The 24,403-nt window shown below is 39.7% G+C and overlaps 1 protein-coding gene across 1 annotated transcript; it reads left to right on the top strand.

The window, feature by feature from the left end:
- The first annotated feature begins 313 nt into the window (after window positions 1–313).
- Window positions 314–24,069, top strand: MELK (maternal embryonic leucine zipper kinase). The gene is made up of 18 exons (XM_049795938.1): window positions 314–438; window positions 624–725; window positions 1,019–1,104; window positions 1,561–1,677; window positions 3,009–3,152; window positions 4,695–4,763; window positions 5,860–5,952; window positions 7,092–7,190; window positions 10,351–10,419; window positions 10,982–11,080; window positions 12,660–12,746; window positions 14,134–14,262; window positions 16,749–16,895; window positions 17,615–17,840; window positions 19,610–19,703; window positions 20,148–20,316; window positions 22,444–22,547; window positions 23,665–24,069. Exons 2-18 carry the CDS (start codon window positions 662–664, stop codon window positions 23,840–23,842), a joined length of 1,974 nt encoding a protein of 657 aa, XP_049651895.1. The 5' UTR covers window positions 314–438; window positions 624–661; the 3' UTR covers window positions 23,843–24,069.
- Window positions 24,070–24,403: the final 334 nt, after the last annotated feature.

Below are 24,403 nucleotides of genomic sequence, written 5' to 3'. Positions count from 1 at the left end.
GGAGCCCACGCCAGTCCCCACCGTCTGTAGGGGGGAGCGGGCTTCCCGATGGGAGCGGGCGCTGCTCCCCGTCTCTGTCGGGGCCGGGCGCGGCCGAGGCCGTTCCCGTCGGCAACGAGATTGCAGCGGAGACCCTCCCGCCATGGCGGCGCTCACATCACCCCTACCTCCGTCTCGACCTCCCTCCCGTCATGCACGGCGCGTCCCCCGCCTAGCTCCAGTCAAGCGCTGAGCGCTGATTGGCCCCGCGGGGGGGACCCGGCCGGAAGCGGAGAGATTTGAACGCTAACGGCCTCCCAGCCGCTGAGTGCTGCTCTCCCCCGGTCCGCTCCCCCTCGGCGGCAGCGGCCTCTCGCCGGTGCCCTGACGGGTGGTGCCCTCTCTACGCTTCTCGCCGGGCCGCCCCAGCCGCCGGAGGGCCCCCGCCGCAGAGCTCCGGTGAGCGGTGCTGGCGTTTCATGCCTTCGGCCTCTGGGCCTCCCGAGTTGGTCGTTTAGTGAGTTCGCTGCTGGGGTTGTAGCAACTGGCACCTCCCCGGGCCACTGGAGCTGGCCTGGGCGGGTTCCGCCGGTCATGCTGGGAGTGGAAACGCGTGAACGCCTCCTCCCGCTTTCTCCTTGCAGGTGCTGAGAAGAATCGCCAGGTCCCTGTTCCTATCAGAATGTCTGCAGATGACTATGAGGAAATTCTCAAGTACTATGAGTTGCACGAAACAATTGGAACAGGTAGGCTTGGTCTGTGAACACAGACAGGTGCGTGCAGTCTCTAACCACTGTAGTATTTATCCGAGTGTGGATTAACTGTTATTGCGGAATCTACAGGTCATGCTTCAAGTGTGTATTTCAGGGGGCAGAGCTCTGAAAACGTAATTGGGAGTTGGTAGCAGTGATCGCTTCTTCCTCCAACGCAGACGCCGCACACTGTGTGTGCTACATACTCCACTGTAACTGTGAGATTATGGGCAACAAAGCATGTCATCGCGCTTTGCTCTAAACGTCTCCTTTTTTTCAAATCCTAGGTGGGTTTGCAAAGGTAAAACTGGCACGACATCTTCTCACTGCTGAAAAAGTTGCAATAAAAATCATGGACAAAGCTGCTTTAGGGGTAAGCCAAAAGTTACTTGAAAGTATTTTAAAAGCTTAAAAAGTATTTAAAAGCTGTTCTTGTGGGGCGCAACATGTTGAAATGCTGCCTGCTTGTCCCGTTGGCCACGGACAGATGCTGTGGACTTAAAAGAATTTTAACAGAAGACCACAAATCTCATGCCCTTTTGTGGCTGTAAGATTGAGGAACTCAAAGATTATTACAGTAATTCAAACAGAATGCTGATGAGAATACTAACTATTTTACATCTGCTGCTCTGGGTTTTGCCAATCGATGTGCCAGAATGGTAGGGGGCTAACAGTAGGGCTGTTGTTGGATTGACTTTGAACAGTTGAACTGTATGCTGTCATATGCATGCTGTGAAATTTTGCATTGCACAATAGTCTGATGCTTACTGGGATGTACAGATCATCATAGTAGTCAGCAATTTCATGGCTTGCTGTTGTGGTCTCTTAGGATGACTTGCCTCGTGTTAAAATAGAAATTGATGCCATGAAGAATTTAAGTCACCAGCACATTTGCCGGTTGTATCAGGTGATAGAGACATCCAAGAAAATATTCATGGTCTTAGAGGTAAGAAATGGTGTTTCTGCCATGGGTGAATATTCCTGGTTTTAGCTGTCATGGTGGATGATTACAGAGTTCAAATAAAACAATTCTTAAAAAGTTATCTCAATGATGACAGTGTTCAAGACACTTTAGTTTAAAAACAAAGCTGGTAATATGTTCTATGTCCTGTCTTCTTGTAAAAGCTGCCCTTTGCTGTTTACAGTACATGAAATAACTTTAATTCCTACCTTGCTCTTCAGTTATTTTAAAACAGCATCAGCAGGATATGCAGGACCCTGGGACTGCCCCGTGGTTGTTACCTCCTGGGCAATTTGTATTGCCTGTGACATTAGAGTGCTGTATCTGTTGCAACCGGTTAGGCAAGAGTCAGACTTCTCAGCTTCTTTTGTCTGCCACAGTGCTGACCTAGGGCACATCTAGGGGCACTTGTGTGCTACTGTGATAAAGCAGAGGGAATCATAGAATCATTTGGGTTGGAAAAGACCTTCAAGATCATTGATTCCAACCATCAACCATGCCCACTAAACCATGTCCTGAAGTGCCTTGTCTACATGCTTTTTCAATCCCTCCAGGGATGGTGACTCCACCACTTCCCTGGGCAGTTTGTTCCAATACCCGACAACCTTTTCAGTAAAGAAATTTTTCCTAATATCCAATCTAAATCTCCCCTGCTGCAACTTGAAGCTATTTTCTCTCATCCTATCTCCAGCCACCTGGCAGAAGAGACCAGCACCCACCTCACTACAACCTCCTTTCAGGTAGCTGTAGAGAGCGATCAGGTCTCCCCTCAGCCTCCTTTTCTCCAACAACCCCAGTTCCCTTAGCCGCTCCTCATAGGACTTGTGCTCTAGACCCTTCACCAGCTTCGTTGCCCTTCTCTGGACATGCTCCAGCACCTCAATGTCTGTCTTGTAGTGAGGGGCCCAAAACTGAACACAGTACTCGAGGTGCGGCCTCACCAGTGCCGAGTACAGGGGAACAATCACCTCCCTGCTCCTGCTGGCCACACCATTTCTGACATAAGCCAGGATGCTGTTGGCCTTCTTGGCCACCTGGGCACACTGCTGGCTCATATTCAGCCGGCTGTCGACCAGCACCCTCAGGTCTTTTTTTGCCAGACAGCTTTCCAGCCACTCCTCCCCAAGCCTGTAGCACTGCATGGGGTTGTTGTGACCCAAGTGCAGGACCCAGCACTTGGCCTTGTTGAACCTCAAACAATTGGCCTTGGCCCAAATTGAATGGAAGAGTGTCCTCTAGTTGCTGTCCAGTGCTCTCATTGTTTAGATTTTATTACTGTATTCTAAATGTATTCTCTTTTTCCTGTCTTCATGCAGTACTGTCCTGGAGGAGAGCTGTTTGATTACATAATTTCTAAGGACCGCCTTTCAGAAGAGGAAGCTCGTGTATTTTTTCGGCAGATTGTTTCAGCAATTGCTTATGTTCACAGCCAGGGATATGCCCACAGGGATCTCAAACCAGTAAGCCTGAATAGTGGTCATATTTGCATAAATAATAATGAACACCCACTTTTATTTCTCCATTAAGAACCAGAGTAAGTTATGCCTTCTCCATTCTCTTGTGCTTAAAGCTCTTTATCTAACATCATCTGAAAGAGCATTATTTCTACTTGCTACTATGTTCTTCAGCTGGGCTGGATGTGACTGGATCTGAGGAAGGAGCTTCCTCTGAAAGAGAAGCAGAACAACATGCTCCAGCTGGGAGTGCAGACTTTGAATGTTGCTTTGAATGTTGTAGGTGTTTTTGTTTTCCCCTTTGTTTCAGCTTGCACCTGGAAAGAGTCTTTATGGTGCCACTCTTGCGCAAACCGTTTGGTGTCACTTTTTCCTTTGGGCGTGAAAACCAACAGTTTGAACAAGTGGTGGCTAGTCAGAAGCTGTAGGGGGAGATGCATGCTACTGGACCCGTCTTGTGGTTTTGCTGTTATTGCAGAGTTTAAGCATAGGTTTAGGGAATTGAAGACTTGAGTCCACTTCTCCTTGAAGGGTTTAGAAATTTGCATTTTTAGAGATGCTGACATCTCTGAGAAAAAAAAATACTCAGTGCCTGAGTGTTTTCCTAGATGGCTCATGAAGTCTTTTTCTCCAAGGAACTTCTGCCCAGATGAAGCCTTGAACATACCTTTTGGAGGGAGTTGGCTGTAGCTGGAGAGCTGATGGATTCATAGGATCATGTGATAACTTGGGTGGGAAGTGGCTTCTAGGGGCTTCTGCTCGAACCTCCAGCTCAAAGCAGTGTCAGACCAAGTTTCTTGGGGCTTTATCCAGTCACATCTTTGACGTCTCCTGAAGACGAGGCAGTGCAATCTCTCTGGGAAATCTGTTCAGCTCTTCACTGTCCTTACGAGGAGAAAGGCTTTTCCTTATTTCCAGTCTGAATGTCTCTTGATGCCTGTTGTCTGTCATTATCCCATCATGCACTGCTGTGAAGAGACTAGCTCTGTCTTCCAGCCCTCCTTGTTAGGTATTAAAAGGCTGCCATGAAGTCTCCACTGAAGCTTTCTTGTCTACAGGCTGAACAAATGTCTTTCCCTTAGCCTCTCTTCACTGAGCAAGTGCTCCAGCCCCCTGAGCAGACTGGTGGCCATCCACTGAGCTTACTTCAGTTTGATGGGTTTTTTTCTGTGCTGGGGGGTCAGAAACTAGATGCACTGTCCTAGCTGTGCTGAACAGAGGACTAGAGTAACTTTCCCCAACCTACTAGCTGTGCTCCTTTTAATACAGCCCATGATATTGCCGGCTACCTTTTCTGGCAGAGCAGACTGCTGCCTCATGCTCAGCTTGCTGTTTATCCCCCCCGGCCAGGCCCTTCTCAGCAGATAGCAACTAGTATTCCCCATCTGGAATATGGGATACATTCATTAGCAACTGATCAAAATCTCCAGAGAAGAGCTTTGGGTAAATTCTAGCTGCTAATGACAAGAAGAAATAAAGTGAAAGAAAACATGGTTTCTTGGATACTTAGGTCATAGAAGCATTCATTACCACTTTCTCTTTTACCAGGAAAATCTGCTGATTGACAAGGAACATAATTTGAAGCTGATAGACTTTGGACTTTGTGCAAAGCCGAAGGTAAGAGTATCAGTTGCTTTCACAGAGTAGAGCTAAATCAGCTGCTGCACACACATAAAAAAATGCATGTTTCACTTCAGAGTGCAATGCAGAGACTTGCCCAAAGACCCTAAATTCAAGCTATTTGCATAGGTGTCATCCAATCACTAATTACTTGGTAGAGCCTTAACTGTGTAAGAGCACAGTTAACTGCATGTTATGGCCAGACTGTTAGACCATTTTCTCCTCTTACACTTCAACTTTTATCATAATCTAAGGCAGAGATGATCTTGTCTGTATAGCACTTGCTGTCACATAGAAAGGCCTATAATATAAAGCTAATGTTGGTGTGCGTTTTTCCCTAAGTTTTAGTGGTGTGTGTCTTTTTTCAAGATTTGTATGTACGTGGAGATTGTGGATCGAATCAGATAGCTTGTTACAGTTACAAATCCTCTGGTTCCATGTGCTTGTACTAAGTTGTTTCCTGAATTTAAAATTGGTTTCTAGGAGCCCTTTTTGTCTGGCAGCTTAGCATGCGAGGTGGGTGCTGTTAAGAAACAATTTAATGGGAAGAAGGTCTTACTGAGGAGAGTTATTTGTCCTCAGGTAGTTTTACTTGGCTCATATTAAAACATCTTGCAGGCAGTCAAGACTATTAGACCATCATCTTCAGATCTGCTTAGAGCAAAGCCCAGGCAAGTAGTAACATGGTTTTAGTGTTTTTAGTGGGTCTTCATGAAGTTATTGCATTAAATATTGATACAAATAACCAGCTAGCCTCATGCCCAGTAGCTCTTGGATCATTTCTTCCCAACTTCCATCTCGCTTCTCTTTGCAGTCACAAAGGGAGGTATTCTTACCAGAGGAGGAGCTGCGGAAAGGACTGATAGGGTGATGAATGAGCAGCTTGGGATCTGAATGTTTATAGGATACTCATGGTCTTAGACAATTTTTGCCTAGTGAAGCCATACATTACACCAAAGCAAAATATGAGGTGAATGTAGATGCACAGCAGAGGAAAATGAAGGCTCCGAGGCCTCCAATATGTCATTGCTGGAAGACTTAAGTTGTGTTAAAGCCAATGCTTCTGTGTGATCAATATTCTATGTTATCCTAGGGTGGCCTTGATTACCATCTGAACACATGCTGTGGAAGCCCAGCTTACGCAGCACCAGAGCTGATTCAGGGCAAAGCTTATATTGGCTCAGAGGTATGTAGCACAGTTTTGGGTTAGGTTTCTTTCCCCACTATGATGTATTTAAAGGTGGTAATGTTCAGATATGCTCACTTGGTTTCTCTCTCGAATACCACTGGATAACATTGCTTAGTTCTCAGAATCTGCATGACTAGCCTCAACAGTCACAGCCTGGAACAGCACATAGTGCTCTTGGCCACAAGTCATGTAGTTGGCTAGTTCATCTCTGACTAATCCTTCGCTCTCTCCATTTGTTGCTCCATATTTTAGTGCCCTATGAAACAATAACTTAAACTCCTTCCTTCTACTGCACATTGTTTCAAGCAGCCATTTGTTCTGTTAATTATCTGACTCCTGTTGCAAATTTTTGTGCAGTCTCCGTATCTTGTGTGCTTTACCAGGCCTGCCTTTAGCTTGGAATTTGTGTATGAAAACTTGCTCTCTTTGTACTGCACAGTATAGTAAAATTTGAGAGAAGAAAAAATGTGGAGTTTATCCAGGTTTGATTCCATGTCTAGAACGTTAGGACCTGCTACTTGCCTTTGTCAAACCATCCAAAATGCTGTAATTGCAATCCCCTCAAACTTCCTAAATTGCTGTGCTGTTGGATGGAGTCAGTCTTTGCACCACTGTCCTTGGCCTCTAACTCCTGCTTTCTTTTTTTTGTTTTTGTTTTCCATGAAGTCCAGTGTTTTTCAAGCCTCCTTTTTCTTATGTTCTAAGTGGGAATTACAGTATGAGGCAGTATGAGGCACATGGACCTTGTCATGCCTATACAAACAGAAGAAGCAGTAGGGCTTTAGAGAGTTGATTGTAACTGTGCTGACAGCTGTTGTAATCCATAATACGTTGCTGTACGAAATCCCTTGTGATGAGTTTGATTTAATTTTTCCCAGTGAGGTCCTTGTAGATCATAATGCAGCAATTTGGTGACCTAAGGAGAGGATATTGGTTTTACTAGTGCTCTAGCTTGAGTGAATTGAAAATTGAATTTGAGTTGTGTGCTTTCACTTGGAATTTAAGAGTTCTGTCCAGAATTAAGGAGCTTTTCATGAGTTGTATGTGGGCTTTGCCAAAGGGGGACAATATTACTTGTCTCTAAGCCATTTTAGACGGATCAGGTTTGTGAACTTCCACTCACTTTTATTTTTTAGGCAGATATTTGGAGCATGGGAGTACTGCTGTATGCTCTACTGTGTGGCTTTCTCCCCTTTGATGATGACAATGTTATGGTTATCTACAAGAAGATAATGGTAGGTATCGATGGTGCTAGAGTACACTAGGAACGGACATTTCTAAGCATTATGAGGACCATTGCTTTTCTGATGGCAGAACCTGTTGAGCTGTGCCTAGGGCAAAAAGGCTTATCCACTGAATTTTGTTACACTTAGCTACTTTTCCTATGAATATTTTGTGGATTTGTTTCCATCTTTGATCAGCCTTTGCAGTACTCTAGCTTGGTCCTATAATATGATAGGAAATTAAGTTTTAGGAGAGGTATTTTCTTGCTGGTGGGCTGAATTTTTGTGTCTGAGCCTTTGTCTGGCTTCTCCCTGTATTGTATGGAATAGAATTGCAAATACGTAATTTGATTTACCAGAAACAGTGTTCTTAAATGTCAGCTATTCTCATGTCTAGGAGAAGCAAGTTTCTGCATCTGCTATTATGCTTTCCTGCTCCAAAATGAGGAGGAAATGTAAGACATCATAATCAATAGGAAAAGTTGAATAAATAATAAGTAATAGAATTCAGTAGTTTGTTCTGTTTCCTTGTAAACTCCTCCTGATGCAGCTAACCAGCTGCTGTTCTTCACCATACACACACCTTTACCAACCACTTCTAAGCTGCCATAAAATTTATGTTGATAAAGCTTCCAGTAAGAGAGTGGGATGAGGAGTAGCTGTGTTGGGTAAGGGCTTTGGATTATTCTACCTCTTTCTCCTTCTCTCACCCAGATTCTGATATGTCTAAAAAAACAAAACAAAAACCCCAAAAATTCCTTGAGAGTGTTCAAGGACTGCTCTGGTAGGAGGCAACTGACAGCTGATCTACACACGGAGTGTTTCTGGGGTGCTTAACAAACAGAGCTCTATAAAGTGCAGAATTAGTTCATCAAATGACATGGCTTTTTAGTCTGGAATTGGAGTGACTTGAGTACCTTGACATAAGATGTGTAGGAAGCTCAGTCTGAGTTGTTGTAGAGAACTTTTTAAAAAAAAAAAAAAGTGTGTGTGTGGGGGTGTGGAATGGCTAACTGATCCAAAGAGACTGTGTGAAAGTGCTGATACTCAGGTGGGTCACCATTAAAATGGTATTACCTTCCTACTTGCATAATCATAGAATATTTTGAGTTGGAAGGGACCCATGAGGATCCTCGAGTCCAACTCCCTGCTCCTCACAGGACTACCTAAAACTTAACCATATGACTAAGAGCATTGTCGAGATAATGTTAGCAAGCATGTGCAATTTCTCAGTAAAATCACTATGAAGAGGAATCAACTAGGTTGTCAATCGGGCTTGAGCTACCTTTCTCTCTCTGCTTGTGGTGTGAACTGTGTTGTCTACCCATAATGTTAGTATACATTAAGAACTTGTCCATTTGTAAGCATAGTTTTCTAGAATGACAGAAAATCCTTTATGCTGGTCATTACGCCAAGATGCAGGACCTGGTAAGTGATCTCACTATTTAAGGTATTCATTCTCTTAAACTTGTCAATAGTTGAAACGTGAACAGAGAGCTTAGATGTTCAATGGAGATCTTAAGATCATCAAGGATGATTTCTGCATAGTTATAGTTATATAACATGCACAGGAGCTAGGACCTGAGTTGTTTGGACTGACAGAATGTTGGCCAGTGAAATTTGTTTAAGTGAACTGAGATGACCAAGTTGTAAAACTTAGTCTGGGTGCAATTGAAAACCAATAATGTCACAGGTGTTAAGACACAGGCTTGCTATTTCCACTCTGAATTTGTTTTAATTTAATGTGGTTGTGAACTGAAAATTGCTTGAAATGAAGGCACTTGCACACTATTGTGGAATTTAATTTCACACATTGTAGATCCTGAAATTTATTGTGATCTCAACTCGGAACTATTGTTCCAAGTCAATGTAATAATCTGCTGCTTGAATCTAATTAGGATCATATGACTTATATGCAACGTTTCTTTTCCTGGAATGTTCCACATCTCTTTATTTGGGAATAATTGAATAAATGCCTTTACTTTTTGAATGAAGAATCAAGCATGTGGTGTAACTTCTGTAAAAAAAAAGCAAACGCAAACCAACCAAACAAAAAAACCCAAACCCAAAACTTACTTCTGGTGTGATCTTAAGCATCTGGTAGCTATTGCAAGCTATTTACATTCCAGCATTGCCCTCAGTCAAGTAGATGCTAATTCTGTTTTTCCTTGTTTCATGTTCTGTAGCAATGTATTAGAAACAAAATGCAGATTACATGTCTGTCTTGACTTGGCTTAGTTTAAGAGTAAAGCTGCATTGTGAAACGGTCTACAAACTATTTATAAATAGTTCATTAATACTCTCTGTAAAGATGTAACTTAAATTCTTTAACCTGTGATGTCAGAGCAATATATACTCTGCTTAGAAATGTATTTTGCATATAGTACCAACTGTTCTGTTATTGAGGCATTTGTCATGGCAATTTTCATTCTACAAATTGATAGTTATATTATTTCATAATGGCTGTTTACTGATTTATTTATTTATTTTCTCCATTTTCATTGAAAAGTAAATGATGCTTGATGGTGAATTTTGTTTGGTTTTTAGCTATTGTTGTACCTCAGATCTGAAAGCCATTTTCAAATTTATTCTAATCAAGATTTTAAAAAAACTCCAGTAAATAATTTGGTTGAAAGAAGCTTACCTGTTGGATCTGTAACCTTCTTCCTGTCTGCAATATGAGTAGAGGTCGAAACTTTAGCACTAGATGTAACCTATTACAAAAAAAAAGCTAAGTGTTGAGGATGGTTTAATTTTAGTATCTGAAAAGCAGTGATTTCAATGAATATTTACATTTCAAAGTGCTAATATCAGTTATTGATGCTCCAACATGTTTGCACTTCTAAAACTTCAGTATCAAGTTGGTATGATGAAACAACACAATAGATAAGGAGCAGGTTAGCTGTAAAAGTGGACTGAGATGGAAATGTCACACAAGCTAAGTAGGTGAAAACTGCAGCTGATAATTCAAACATAGTATTTTCCTTACTAATACAGTTGGATTTTAGTATTACCATTAAATATATTCAAGTCATTCTAAAAACTAAGTTTGCATGTGTGTGCTGTTCTTCCTTTTTGACCAAGTACAGATGTAACTATCATGCAAGTAATTTAGTAGTTCCTTCTGAGCTAGCTGTTCAAGGTTCATTCTAAATCGCCGTCTTTTCTGCAGAGAGGAAAATACAGTATTCCAAAGTGGCTCTCTCCTGGCAGTATACTACTACTCAACCAAATGCTGCAGGTAAAAGTATTGCTTCTATTCAGTAGGTCTATAAGGTACTATTGCTAGGTCAAAACATTGCAATGTTGAAATACTTAAAAAAAAAAAAAAAAAAAAAAATTCAGTGTTTAAACAACTTGAATTCTTACAAATTTTTGAAGAAAAGATTAATATTGTCTTCTGCTGAAAATTCTTTGGGAAAAATGATTTGGTATAGAAATAATTAAGCAAAATTTAAATGATTAAACAAACTGTTCAAGCAGACTGCATTTGGTTATCCTTAATTGTGCCATATAAATAAGTGCTGTTTTATAAATGAGGTTATACATACTGACTATGCATTTGGGCTACATCTAAGCAATCTAGCCAGTGCTAAATATTCCTGGAACATTTGTTGTATCTGTAAGTTCTGTAACACAGAATCACTGCTCATGTGTTTGACCTTCCTTTTGGTGGAGCTATGAAAAAGTATTGGTTTCCATTTGAGCTTCTAATCACCCTAAAATTCTGAGTAGAAGACAAGTTTTTTTCTTCAGTTCTTCTTAACAGTGGAAGTATCAGCTTGATTTTTATTGTCCACTAGGTGGACCCAAAGAAGCGGATTACAGTTAGAGATCTATTAAGTCACCCTTGGCTCATGCAAGGTTATTCTGATGCTGTTCAGTGGCAAAGTAAATACCCAGTAAGTATGCTTGTCAGGTGATTACTCAAGTATTTAATGTAAACTTTACTGACTTGCTACCATCCTCGCAGTATGGGGGTGTGAAGACATTTCTCCAAAGACGAACTTGGAGATGGCCATGGTTCCTTTCTGATTGTTCTTGCTCAAAATATTGTTACTTTCTCTCAATTCCTCTTGAGGAGGAATATCAAATATGTTTTCTTTATTGTCCCGGTTCTAACTGGAGAGAGTTAATTTCCTCCTAGTAACTGGTACTGTGTTTTAGATTCAGTGTGAGAACAATGTTGATAGTGCACTGATGTTTTAGTTGTTGCTATCCTAAGTCAAGGATTTTTCAGTTTCCCATGCTCTGCCAGTGAGCAGGTTCACAAGAAGTTGGGAGGGGACACAGCCAGGACGGCTGACCCAAATTGGCTGAAGGGATAGTCCATACCACAGAATGTTATGCTCAGTATATAAACTGGGGGTGGTTGGCCAGGAGGGGTGGATCGCTGTGTGGGCATTGGTGAGTGGGTGGTAAGCAATTGTATTGTGCATCACTTGTCTTTTCTTGGTTTTGTTTTGGGTTTTTTTATTATTTTGTTATATTCCTTTTCATTACTATTATTATTATATTTTATTATTGTTAGTATAACATTTTATTTTACTTTAGTTATTAAATCGTTCTTATCTCAACCCACAAATTTTACTTTTTTTTCTGATTCTCTCCCCCATCCTGCTGGGGGTGGGGGATTGGCAGGGAGTGAGTGAGTGGCTGCATGGTGCCTAGTTGCTGGCTGGGGTTAAATCATGACAGTTGTATTCTGCAGCTGATGCTTAATTTGCAAAATAACTGACTTGTCATCAAAATGTGAAGTATTTCTGGATCTGAATGATCAGTTGATTCTCCAGGCTGCTTGGTCAATACTTTAAGGTGCAAAATGCAAATGTTTTGGAGAGCATGTTAGACGTGATTATGGTTTATCTTGTATCTAGTCCTCACTGAAAACTGCAAGTTTGAATAAAAATTTGACCTCATTGAAAGTACATTTGTACTGTCTCTCTCATTTTTTTTACTTGTGTGAGAGACTAAGGTAGTATGGAGGGCACAGGGTGGGGGGGTAGGGGGGGTGGAATCCTGCTGTCAGTAGTAAGTAGAGAAGTTCCTTCATGTTTGCAGCCAATGCTGCTCATTAGCCACTGGATGACACTGTTTCTCTAGATAAAGAACAGCTTTACTGTGCCTGCAGCGTCAGTTCTAACTGGCTCTAGAAAAGATATGCATGTCTGATAGCTTTGAATATTTATGGAGAGATGAATGTGTAGCTTCCATTCTAGTAAAAATCTCATCTGCTGTCAGGCTTTCTTAGTTGAATTCACAACCTCTCACCAAGGAGGGGTCACACTGTGAAGTTTTATGACTTTTTCAGTCTGTTCCCTACAATATTTAGCTATGGTGCTAACTATTTAAAGTATGAGGTCTAAAATCATGGTTGATTATTGACTCTGCCTACTGGGTTTCACAACAGTGTCACAGTCTGATATGGATTATGAAAAGACTTGAAAGCCTCATGCTTCAATATCTGTCATGTTATTACAGCTTGGACATATTGATGAAGACTGTGTAACAGAGCTTTCTGTGTTTCATAAACAGAGCAGGGAGAGTATATTGGAATTAATATCAGAGGTAAGAAGTATATATCTATATTTGTAATTTATAGTAATTAAACAGTAATACAGTAAATAAATGTACTGTATTAATAGACTAATGCTTACTTATCCTCAGGTATGAAATTTTTAATACTTTTCAGATTTAAAGACCCCCAGCAGAACTCCAGAATCTATCTGTAGCTTATAACTACAGTTCTGAAGTTCAAATTTGTGTGGTTTTCCTTTTCCTCCTTTAATTGCACTTGTGATGTTTCCTAAACCTTGCTGTTATTTCCCACCAAGGTAAAATCCTGAATGTCTTAAAATCAAAATAGACTTACAGAAATTTGTAGTTGAACAACAGATGCCATCTGCTGGCTTAACTCTTTGCTTTGAAATGGTTCAATAAGTAAAGGGGGGGCGGGGGTGGATAAAAGAATAAGACAAGAAATATCAGAGCATCACCCAGATAGACAATAAAATACATTTTTTGGAGTTGCTATTCAGAGTTTTTAAAAAAGTATGTTCAGTCACTTCTGAATATAAATGACAAAAATTGAACTGACCGCTTCTAGAAGAATTGTACAGGTGTTAGCAATGACATTGCAGGCTGTAGAAGAGACTTAAAACATGATGTGTCGTCCAGCTTTAACCTGAATATGAAAATTCTCCCTAGAAACTGATTTTTTTGCTTCTTTGTATATGGTAGCAGTGGTATAGTTCTTTGCTTTGGAAAAACCGTTAGGTTTTTCATGTAACTGTAGTAGAAACAGACTTTTAAAATGTGTGTGATAATTAAGATGGATTTGTGGATTTAATGCTACTTGTTCTTCAGTTATAGGAAGTAATCTGAATAATCTGTCTACAAGGGGAAAAGTCCTTCCAAATAGGTTTGTGGCATTTGCATAGTCCTTTACTGGAGGACTTCTAGTCCCTTATAACTAATTCAAACTAATTGTACTGTGCTGCAAACCTCTCAAGCATTGTACCCATGTTCCTCACGCAAGCAGAGTTGCTGAAAATCATGCAAAAAGTTGGTGCTGCTTGTGGGGGAAGAATGGAGGGGGACTTCCAATAACTTGAGACTCTGGTTGAAATATTGGCTAAACTGAATTAAGAGCTTTGCCATTCACTTCAGTGGATAGGTTCTGGCCCAAGTATTAGTTTTCATGGTAGTGAGCATGCTACAAACTAACTTGCAAAGAGCAACAACCATAGTCTGTTTCTTGATCTCAAACACATAATGTGACTGAAGTCTGAAATTACACGTAGCTGATCAAACATTAGGGATGCATATCAAGTAGAATACTTGCAGAAATGCAGAACTTTTCAGAAGGCTGAGCTTGCTTTGTATTTACAATGTTTCCAAAAAAGAGATTAAAATACTTTTTTTTTTTTTTTTTTTTTTCCCCCCCTGCCTCCAGTGGAAATATGACCAAATGTCAGCAACATATTTCTTGCTTCAATCCAAGAAGGCTCGTGGCAAGCATGTTTGCTTAAGGCTTCCATGTCTAACAGGGCATGCCAGTACAACACAATCAGCAGGCCTCAAGGTAAGTTTTCAATTCAACAGGACAACATGCTGATTAAAATGCTGTTCTGCAGTAACAAAGCTCTGCCTAGGAAAACAGTCTGATGCCCTAAACATCAGTAAGAGAGCATGTGTGCAGTTTGCCAAAGGCTTGGTCACTAAATAGTTCGGTCTCCTCATTAACATGTTTTAGCAAGCTGGGTTGCTTCTATGAATTGACATTGGGAGGACATGGTGCATTATGAGTACTGCACGGAATCTCCCCTTGGCTACTCACAGAAATGGGCTAAAATTGCCCATTGTCTAGCCTATATGATCATTCCAGATTTTCCTTTGTGATGCCTAACTTCTTACTGCGCTCTTTCACATTTGTCTAAATATTTTTGTACCATGCTAGTAGCATTTATCATGCCTTAGTAAGGAATGTCTTCTGAAACATCCTGGCATGTCATCTGGGCAGCCTACTTTGAGATTGTATGGGTACTACATGAGCTGATGGTCAAAGCAGTGGGACCTATTCCTTCCTTGTCTGTTTCCTTTTAGAACACAATCCCAGAGAGGTTTCTGTTTATTTTGAGTAAAGGAAATGTGTTGCTGATGTTTTTCTGATGAATTGGATTCTCAAGAGGTTTTATATATTGTATGGTAATTTCAGTTCCTGTGGTTTGGTAGCAAAGTGCTAATAGGATACTTCAGAACTTGTCTAAAGTTGCGAAATTGCTTGCAATATCATATATAATAGGCAGTTATATGTGATGCTGGTGATACTCATCCATGTTTGACAAACTCAAAAGCATTCAGTAAAATTGCAGACTTCCTATTAGCCATTCCCCCTTGAACTGTAGACACCTGTGTGAAGTTGTTAACTAGCTATCTGAATGTGTTGTTCTCTGGATAGAGACAAGCACTCAGAAGTAGTACTTTCTTATGTATCTGATTCAATTGCATATACATCATTTCAGTTCACTTGTACAACTGCTTTGAAACAGATGAGAATTCTAAGATTACCAGTGCTGCATAACAAATCATGCATCATAAGTGTGGGTGAATATGCATAATGTGATTTCCATGATCATGGTGGGTTAGTCTTCTACGCTCAGATGATTTTAATGTGGAGGTTCTCTAGGTTCAGTAGCTCTGATGCTGTGAAATTACTTCATCTCTAGTGGTGTCCCAGGTAAATTGATCCAGCTACTGCTACTATTTAACATATGCATTATGCCTTCACAGGTGATTGTGAAAATCATGTCTACACAACACAAAAATCCATTGTTCCTTCTACAGCACTCAGGACACATTTAACTTACCTGCATGTAGATTCTGTGTGTGAATGTCAGTGAATTTGCTGAAATACCCAACTAGCAAAGTTCTCTAGCTAGAGCTGGTCTAATGTGAAGACAAGCAAGCAGAACCTTTAACTTAGCCGGTTTCTGAATTTAGTGGCACACACTTGTACATGATACTGCCTTGTTTCAAATGGTTTGATGTAGAAGGATATTCCAAAAAAATTCACCATGGCATGAATTTCATCTGGAACATGGTAGCCAAGGAATCCTAATCAGGCATTCATATTGTAATAGAACGTGATTTCAGCTACAATATCAGGCTGGTAGCTTCTTGGCTGTAGCTAGCATCCCTCTGGTAAGGGCTCTTTAGTAAGTCATAATAGCAGGTCTGGTAGCATACCAGGAAGATCTGTTTCTATTCCAGTAGTAATGAGAGATCTGATGATTGCAATATCCTTGATCATAGGCCAAGAGAAACTTACCTGCCATCAGAACTTGGCTTCCTAAAATGGTATCCATTCCAGCTGAGGACTGATAATTTAAAATAACTGTATGCAATTTCACTGAAGTGGTATGAAACAAGTCCTTGGGAAGAGTTTCCTGGAAATAACAGAAGGTGTTAGAAACTAAGGATACTGTGATATACATCTGATTGTATGTGATGTGAAGCCATGAAGGTTAGCAATCTTGCTGAAGTTATGAATCCTGTGATTTAATAAATGATGTTATTTGGGGCTAGCAATTAGATGAAGGGTTCTGAATGCTAGTTCAAGTACTGTTGCAGATTCCATAATCATATGTTTTGAATGTAATGTGTTTGCCTTTATCTGGCCCCCTTTCAGACTTTACTGCATTCTTTTCCTGCCTTCCTTCCAGCTTATTACTTGGCTTTTGGTAAGAGGAGCTTGTGGTCCAAATCTTGAAATCAAAGGCAGGTATTTTTTGTGAGTTGCTTCTCTTCTTGGCACAGGTCGTGAAAGATGACTTGGTAATGGTGCTTTGAGAATAATTTCACATCTGCTTTTGATACAAATGACAACTCCGAAATTAAAATATTAAAGTCATATGATAAAACTTAGGTCACTGGCATGAGAACTTCCATTAGCTGTTAACCATAATTAGGAACTTAGAAAGAATAAGATTCAGATTTTAATGACGCTTTTCTGATGAAATCTTACTTTTAATTGTGTAGTGGAATCTCAACTGAATCTTTTTTTTTCAGTGTGAAAAACCTATGACACATGAAGATATGCCAGACTGCAGTGAAGTGCCACATGCATTTGGATCCATGGAATTTTCTGATGAATCTTCACTGTATGAAGAACCTCTGTTAGAAGAATATAATCTAAATACTTGCAGAACAAAGCAGGTGTTTGCAGATTAATTACTAGTTCCTTTAAAAATATAAATAGATATAATATTCTTAATCCCCCCAAAAGTCTTATTCTCATTGTACATAACACTTATTACATATTTAAATGTTTGGTGAACCCTAGCCAAGGGGAGTTACAAACTGAGTAAAGAAATGTTTTAAATATATTGCTGAAAATAAGTTGTGGCTTCCTTTAGCTGTAGATCATGATTCATTTGAAGAAAACTTGAGCTTTGACATTTGAGTTGCATAAAAACAGCATATAAGGAATGAGTAAATGAGACAATGAGGATTTTAAAACTGATGGGAAAACAATAAGGTACTGTAAACAAGATCTCTGAGCTAGGCTAGAGCTGGACAAGTCTTTGAAGTTTCAACCTGTCTCTATTGGACAAAATGAAGCAATTAAAATTATACAGTTAAACCAAATGAAAATTCTTAGCTGTGTTTAGATGAGCTGGTGAGGACTAGTCTTAAATGTGTGGGCTGAAGAATTTAGAAGAGTAGATAAAGAAATGGCAATTGACTTGAGATGTTTATTAGCAAGTTATAGAGGGAATTAGAAGTATTGAAGAGTTTTTAACTATTTTGCTCAATAGGCAAGCAATTTATAGTATTTTTAACCTGCTTCAATTTTAGAATTTCCTTGTCTGTAACATTCCTGAATGTGATCAGAATACAGCAAAGGATGTCTTTTTTTGTTACATCTCTTGTAGCATTCAAGGCATGATGCTCAACTGGATGATACGGAATTCACACTGTCAACTCCAGTGACAAGAAAAGTGGCATCAAAGAAGCATGAAAACAAAGAGAATGTTGATACAGAGTCAGCTTTAAGAAATGAAATGCCCTTTGCGCTTCCTGCTCCAAAGACTCCTTTTGCAAAGAATCGGATTGAGGCGCAAGTACAAACCATACCCTTTCAGACACCTGGCTTCCAAGGTACCTTGAATGTAACTAATGAAAACTTAAAACTTAGACATTGCTTAGGAAGTATTGTAAATTCAAATATGAACACAGTACTTGTGTATTCAACACATCTGTTTCTGGAAGATTTAACTTTTTTGCCATATTCATGAGCCTGGTTCTTCTAGTACATCTGGTAAGGTGCTGCAAGAGGTTTAACCATACATCAGGGCATGTTACTTGTATGTTAATTACAGAAGTCATTGCTGCTTACGGTATCACACATGCATGCCTTTTGGCACACTGACACGGAGCCAAGTACTGTGTTCCTAAAACTTGCATCTGGTTCCACTTTTCCATTAAGGTTGAGAACACAATTTTCTCAGCACTCTGTTTTTAATTTATTATTACCTTGAGTGAAAATAAGGGTATACTTTTAGTCAAGCCTGCTTCTACTGCTTCTTCGAAGAGAAATCTAACTTTTGGATTTCTCATGGTAGTGTATCAGCATTTTCACAGTAACATTTTCACATTCTAGTGTGGGAGTGAAAATACTTCTGTTAACAATGTACAGACCTTACAGTTATGTGATAGACAACAGATGTCTGTCTAAATTATGTCAGCTTTCCTGAGTTACTAGAAATTTCTGTTCTCAGCCCGTCTAGCCCATTCTTACAAAAAATGATGGATCCTGTATGTATGTTACCACTTCCTTCACCACTGAGATAAATGTTTTTGTGTTGATACTGTAAATGATAACTGTCCTTCAAATGCCAAGGACTTCTTACAGTAGCAGACTCTTCTGTTCCACATGCTAAGGAACATTGTTCAGAAACAGTAAGTATTTACAGGCTGATTCAAGTTATAAGGGATCTTGGACATACTGGTGTTCAATGACACCCTGTGTAAAGTATTTAAGGAAGTGCACTGCACAAACCAGTTGTTCATATGAGTCTGATTTTTGTCTTGAGATTGTATGTGACACCATGAAATCAAACTTTACAAGTTAACTTTAAAAAGCAGAAGTTATGTACTCTATCTGAAATGGGAAATGCAGAAACACAGTTCCAGCTCATTTTAGAGATATTTCTGAGGATTAAACAATGAAAAGCTAATTCTTTGCTTCATTGAAAGATCTTTGATTCAGGAGAGGTAATATTAATACTTTCTTAGAGGTAAAAAAGTGGAAGTATTCATTGGAAATTTTGAGATCATCATTGTCTGGGGACAGGAGTGATTCTGTAGAGAGCTGAAACTTTGAACATTGAATTGGCTTTAATTGTAACAACTCATTTGATGACCGCTTCACTTGGTGTTTGCTTCTGCACATTGGAAACCATGCTCTGCAGAACTCTGTCAATGTGTGCGTAAGAGAACTTTTTAGGCTATTATGTAGTGTACTATTAAACATGGCTATATAAACTCATGCCATATAAGGGAAATGGCTTTGTGAAGAACTATTTGACACAGTGAACTGCTTGGTATTTATGCTGGGACCAGTGGCAGAGCAAGAAAGCAATTCTAATCCTCTTCCTTTCCAAATTTCTGATATTGAACTGCATTGGTCCCTCTAAGGCTTGACTTATAGAGCCCTGGGGAAATCAGTTGCAGTGTTTCTTTGTAGAGTAGGGGTAGTATTGTTATTATATTACAAACATATTTTATCATTCTGAACATATAGACCTGAGATAGAAAAGGGGGCTGGTTTTAGAAATAAATTATTAATAATGAGAAATCCTTGCTGAAGAAAAGAAAATCCTTCATGCAAAAACCATACCTGTTTTGGCTTGGATGCTTTCTTTCAGAGAGCCAGTTCACTACTGTCTCCCCAATTAAGAAACCCACAAACCCAGCAAACACAGATGAATTGACAGCTGTTGAGGTTCTTCCCGAAAAAAGGTAAATGTCCTGTTGTTTGTGTACACTTCTGATTTAGAGCAGGACTACCTTAATCCATGTACTGCCTAGGAAGCCTTGTTACAACAGCAAGTTGTTATTTCCATCTCTTGGTAAAAACCTTCCTAAAACCTCTTTCTACATTCACTAGAAAATACTGAAGGCAGAGAAAAGTTTTAAAACTATAACTCAACTATCTTTAGAATATATTCCTATTTTCCATAATGTAAGTTCCTTCTTATTCCAGTTCCCCAGAGTGCTGCGGTTTCTATATACATGTCTGGGTTTAAATCTCAACTGACTTTCAAACAGAAACTTTCATAATACACTACATTTGCTTTGGTTTTCTTCATTCCGTCAGGTCTGGTAATATTTTAGTGATGTATCTGAAATAACAAATTTCTAAACACTGAGGAAAAATAACTGATTAATTTGTTCATGTAACAGGTGTCACTCAGTGGAATTGGATCTCAACCTAGCTCACATGGATAGCAACCAAAAGAAGAGAAAAGCCAAAATATTTGGAAGTATTGAGAGAGGCCTAGATAAAGTGATCACAATGCTGACACCAAGCAAAAAGAGACGATTCACTAGAGATTGTCCAAGGAAACTTAAGGTATGATTGCTGGAAAAATCTCACATGAAAAGAAGTACAATTATTGAAAACATCCAATGCCTTTACAAAAGGTCCTGTGAAAACTTCTGTGATCTGACTTGCCTGCATTCTCCAGTAAAGTGTAGTTGTTCTTACTGCATCTCTGTTAACATTGTAATGTCCTAGTTATTGCCAAGAGGTGTTGCATTAGTCTGGGCTTGGGCGAGTCACCAACAGATCAAGGGAGGAGTTTGGTCTTTGCTGTTTATATCCTATCTAAACTAAATGTGAGGGAAGCAGGATGGTTTTAAAGAAACCCTAGCTGAAAAATTTTGATCATATTAGTTGTATAGAGATACTGCTAGCTCTCCCACTAAAAACAAAACAAGAAGTTTTGATAACATTCCTGGCTTAGGTTCCTGTAGTCCAGGAGTGATATATCTGTTCCAAGATAGTCTTTGGATGTCAAGAGAACCTGAGATCAAACTTAGAGCCTAAATAACTACATCTTACAAAAGAATTTCTGACACTGTCAGCATAATTTTGATTTTTAAAGTTTTGATGTCACTGCATCTGAGCCGGTTGGCTACTTACTCTTCTTTAAGTAGCCATAGAAAAAGCAATTCCTCAGACAGTGCATTGCACAGAGCACTTTAAAATTACATTAATAATTTGTACCTACCAAAGTTGACTCATGAGGTTAATATTAGCTTTGTAGAATACACATCAAATGGCTTTGGCATAATACCAGTGTAGTGAACAGAACTGTATGCATCACTCAAAAGCAACTGATATACTTCAAAAGTTATACAAGGAAGAATTTATACTATACACAAGGTGACATGTTTGAAGAACATGATTAACGTGAAAGAGGCAAGTGTGTTACTGAGGCATAAATAGCTCCATAGAAGTAAGTGATGTATGCCTTCAGCTGACTGGCTCCTGGAGCTGCAGCTGTTAGGACACCTACTGTACAGTAAGATCTGTCTGTCAGTAAAAGGATCACTTTGTGTTTTGCAGCCTGTGTAAATGGAATTCAGCTACTGTATTGCAATTGGAAGCTTTTCCAAGATGCACTTGTCAGAGGCAAGGTGGCAGTCTTACAAGTTCAGGACATATGTTGGGCTACAAACCTGACCAACTCATCGGACAGGAGTCCAGACTGTGCAAATAATTCAAGAACCTGAGCAACTGGAAACAAAAGCTAGACCTTCTGTCTCTAAAAGCTTTTATCCTTCTGCATCAGTTTCCCTTGTCCATACTACGTGCAAAGTTACTGATGCATGTCTAGGGACACTGGAGTATAATAGGGGACGATAGAACTGTACCTCACGCTGGTACAGCAGTTATGGTAGGGAGTTGCATATGTTCTCAGCTGAATAAGATCTGTAAGAACCAGTCTTGTACTCAGGCTTGGCATCCTCAGCCTGTGTTAATTTCTTATGCTGTTTTATGATCTTGTCTTCTCTCTCTGCTTCTGTGACTTCAGAAGCTAGATGGAGTGTTTGTGGTGTATTACAGTTGGCATACACTTTCATTACATATGGGTGTCTGAAAGTTGTTCAAGAAATCACTTATTGGACAAGTTCATTATATGAAGTATTAGATATAAGACCCCTGTAACAGTGAACTTATGAGTAGTAAGTTACCTTTTTTATTTAAACATGGTGACGCTTTAGTCCTAGAAAAGCCGCATGGCATTGTGCCTGTTCCTTGATATCAGAAGTGCTCAGTCTCAGCTAGGCAACACACTATTGGTGATGTCCCAACTGTAGAGTGTGCAGCAGGGTGCTCTAAGCAGAGTCGTGTGGCTATCTTCTGCACTCCTCTGCAGGAATCACCTCTGGCTATGTACAAGGCTTCTAATAGCCTCTGTGCTGCCCTGGCCCATCACTGCTACTTTGGATTTTATGATGGGTTGTAGTTGGGACGTGCTTTGATATTAATGGTCCAGCAGTTGTTGTTTAGTGTTCCTGTTGCTACTACAATGTCTTAATTATGATAATATTGTGAAGTTGAAGCATTTGTCACTATGTTCTGAAGCAAAGGTGTTCCAAAGCTTTCTTTATGAAAACTTCATAATGTCTTCAGTTTTAGGAGAAAGAATTTGTTTGTTTGTTTTTTGTTTAATGAGCTGACTACTTTTAGGCACACTGTAATGTTACCACCATTCAGCGACTGAATCCAGATGAACTGTTGAATGAAGTAATTGCTGTTCTTTCAAAGAAGCATGTGGAATATGTTCAGAAGGGGTAAGTGTAAAATATGATGACTTCAACTGTATTTGTCTAAATAGTCAGTACTGCAATCCTTGACAAAGCGAAGTATGTAAACTTACTTTCTCAGCTGCACATTGTTAAATACAAGACTTTATAGGAAGTGTACAGAGCACTGAATGAACTTGTGGAATGAAACTTGTCCACACAATGCAAAGCAATGTTAAGTGAGCTCTGATAGAACTCTTTGACAGATGTGAACCAATAATAGTGAGAGAGCTCTTAGAGGCTGATGTGAATTTTGTCTGTCTTGTGAAATTGCAATTACGAGTGGTCTATTAGGGTACAGTGACATGACCAAATTGGACAATTTGGGGATACCTTTTAACCCTCAGTCTTGGCAGTTAAAAGACATTAGCATTTAGCCAACAGACCAGTATATTTTAAAAGCTGCACAGAATCCACACACCTTTGTGTGGATTATTTTAATTTGTAGGATTTACTAAGTAGACTAAGGTACTGAGAGTAGGATTGGTTCCTAGTTCTGATCAAAGCTTAGTATCTGTTTCCTGACTTCCCAATGAATGAAAGAAATGTTGTGCTTACTTATGAATATGCGTTTTCTAAAGTTATTGAATATTTAAATATAGGCATTGCAGAATGTCAGAGTGTATTTCAACCTCTGATGCATTTCCAAGCTCAAAATCTGGAAAGATACTGAATTGCATGGAAGCACCTTTTCCCATTGTAATGATTTAAACTTCCCATTCAGTTTTTTCACTTTTCACACCAGCTGAGCTGTAACTAGCCTCTCAAGCAGTGGTGTCTCTGCAGAAAGGAGAGTAGTCTTGTCTAGAAAAAACACGGAAACATCTCCATCCTTCTAGCTCTGCACTCTAAGAATGGGGGTCTGTGGCTAGCAGTGGTTCCTATGGCTGGGTAGGATGTTGGTGCAACATGTTGGTACTTGAGCACAAGGATAGTCTTCTGGGACTAAAGTATTCAAAGCTCTCAGTTCACTAAATTCCTGGGTTGTTTCCCAGTATTCTGAATAGCAATGGGGTAATTTCTATAGGGTGCTTTTATCACTTCAAAATTGCATTGCAACACAAACAGTTTGGTGGTTATTCTGTTTTTCCTTTGTTTCGTACAGTTATACCCTGAAATGTCAAACGCAGTCAAATTTTGGCAAAGTAACTGTGGCATTTGAGTTAGAAGTGTGTCAACTCAGTAAATCTGAAGAAGTGGGTATCCGGCGACAACGGCTTAAAGGTGATACCTGGCTCTACAAGAGACTGATAGAAGACATTTTGTCTAGCTGCCAAGTGTGACTGGCTGATGCATGTGCTGAGGAAACAGCAGCATTGTACTTAGGCCTTTAATCATAATGTTTTATTAAGGTCTGTTCAGAAAAGTAATTCTTTGTCACATTCACAGCTGTATTTGAAAAACTGTCATCTTTCTTGGGTTTTTAATCACCCCTCTTTGTACATGTCCTTTCTGTATGTTTGCTTTAATATCAAGCTTGTAGTAAATGTTCTGCAACTGCAGCTCTTCTGAAATAAAGTTCCATAAGCTGCTCTACCTTTTGCGTATTTTTGATCTATGTGGGTTAAAAAAGTATTGGTGTTTGTATGCTGAAGCTTATTTTAGTATGTCTTCAGTTATCAAGTACATGTGGTACAGAAAGTCATTTGCATAATTCTCTTCTTGTCTCTCCTTAAGTAGGATTTATTGAGATCATTAACTAAGTCACAGCTGTGGTTCTCAGAGTTACACTATATGCTCAGTGTTGTACAAAATAGGACTGTCTTCAATAAATGTGAAGTCAACAGTGCTAGGATTTAAACTATGATCCCATATAAAACATTACTGTATCTCATTACTATGCC

Source organism: Accipiter gentilis, chromosome Z, assembly GCF_929443795.1.
Source record: "Accipiter gentilis chromosome Z, bAccGen1.1, whole genome shotgun sequence".
NCBI classification, from domain to species: domain Eukaryota; kingdom Metazoa; phylum Chordata; class Aves; order Accipitriformes; family Accipitridae; genus Astur; species Astur gentilis.
The sequence above is the reverse complement of the archived record's forward strand: the minus strand, read 5'-3'. Positions and strand labels throughout refer to the sequence as shown.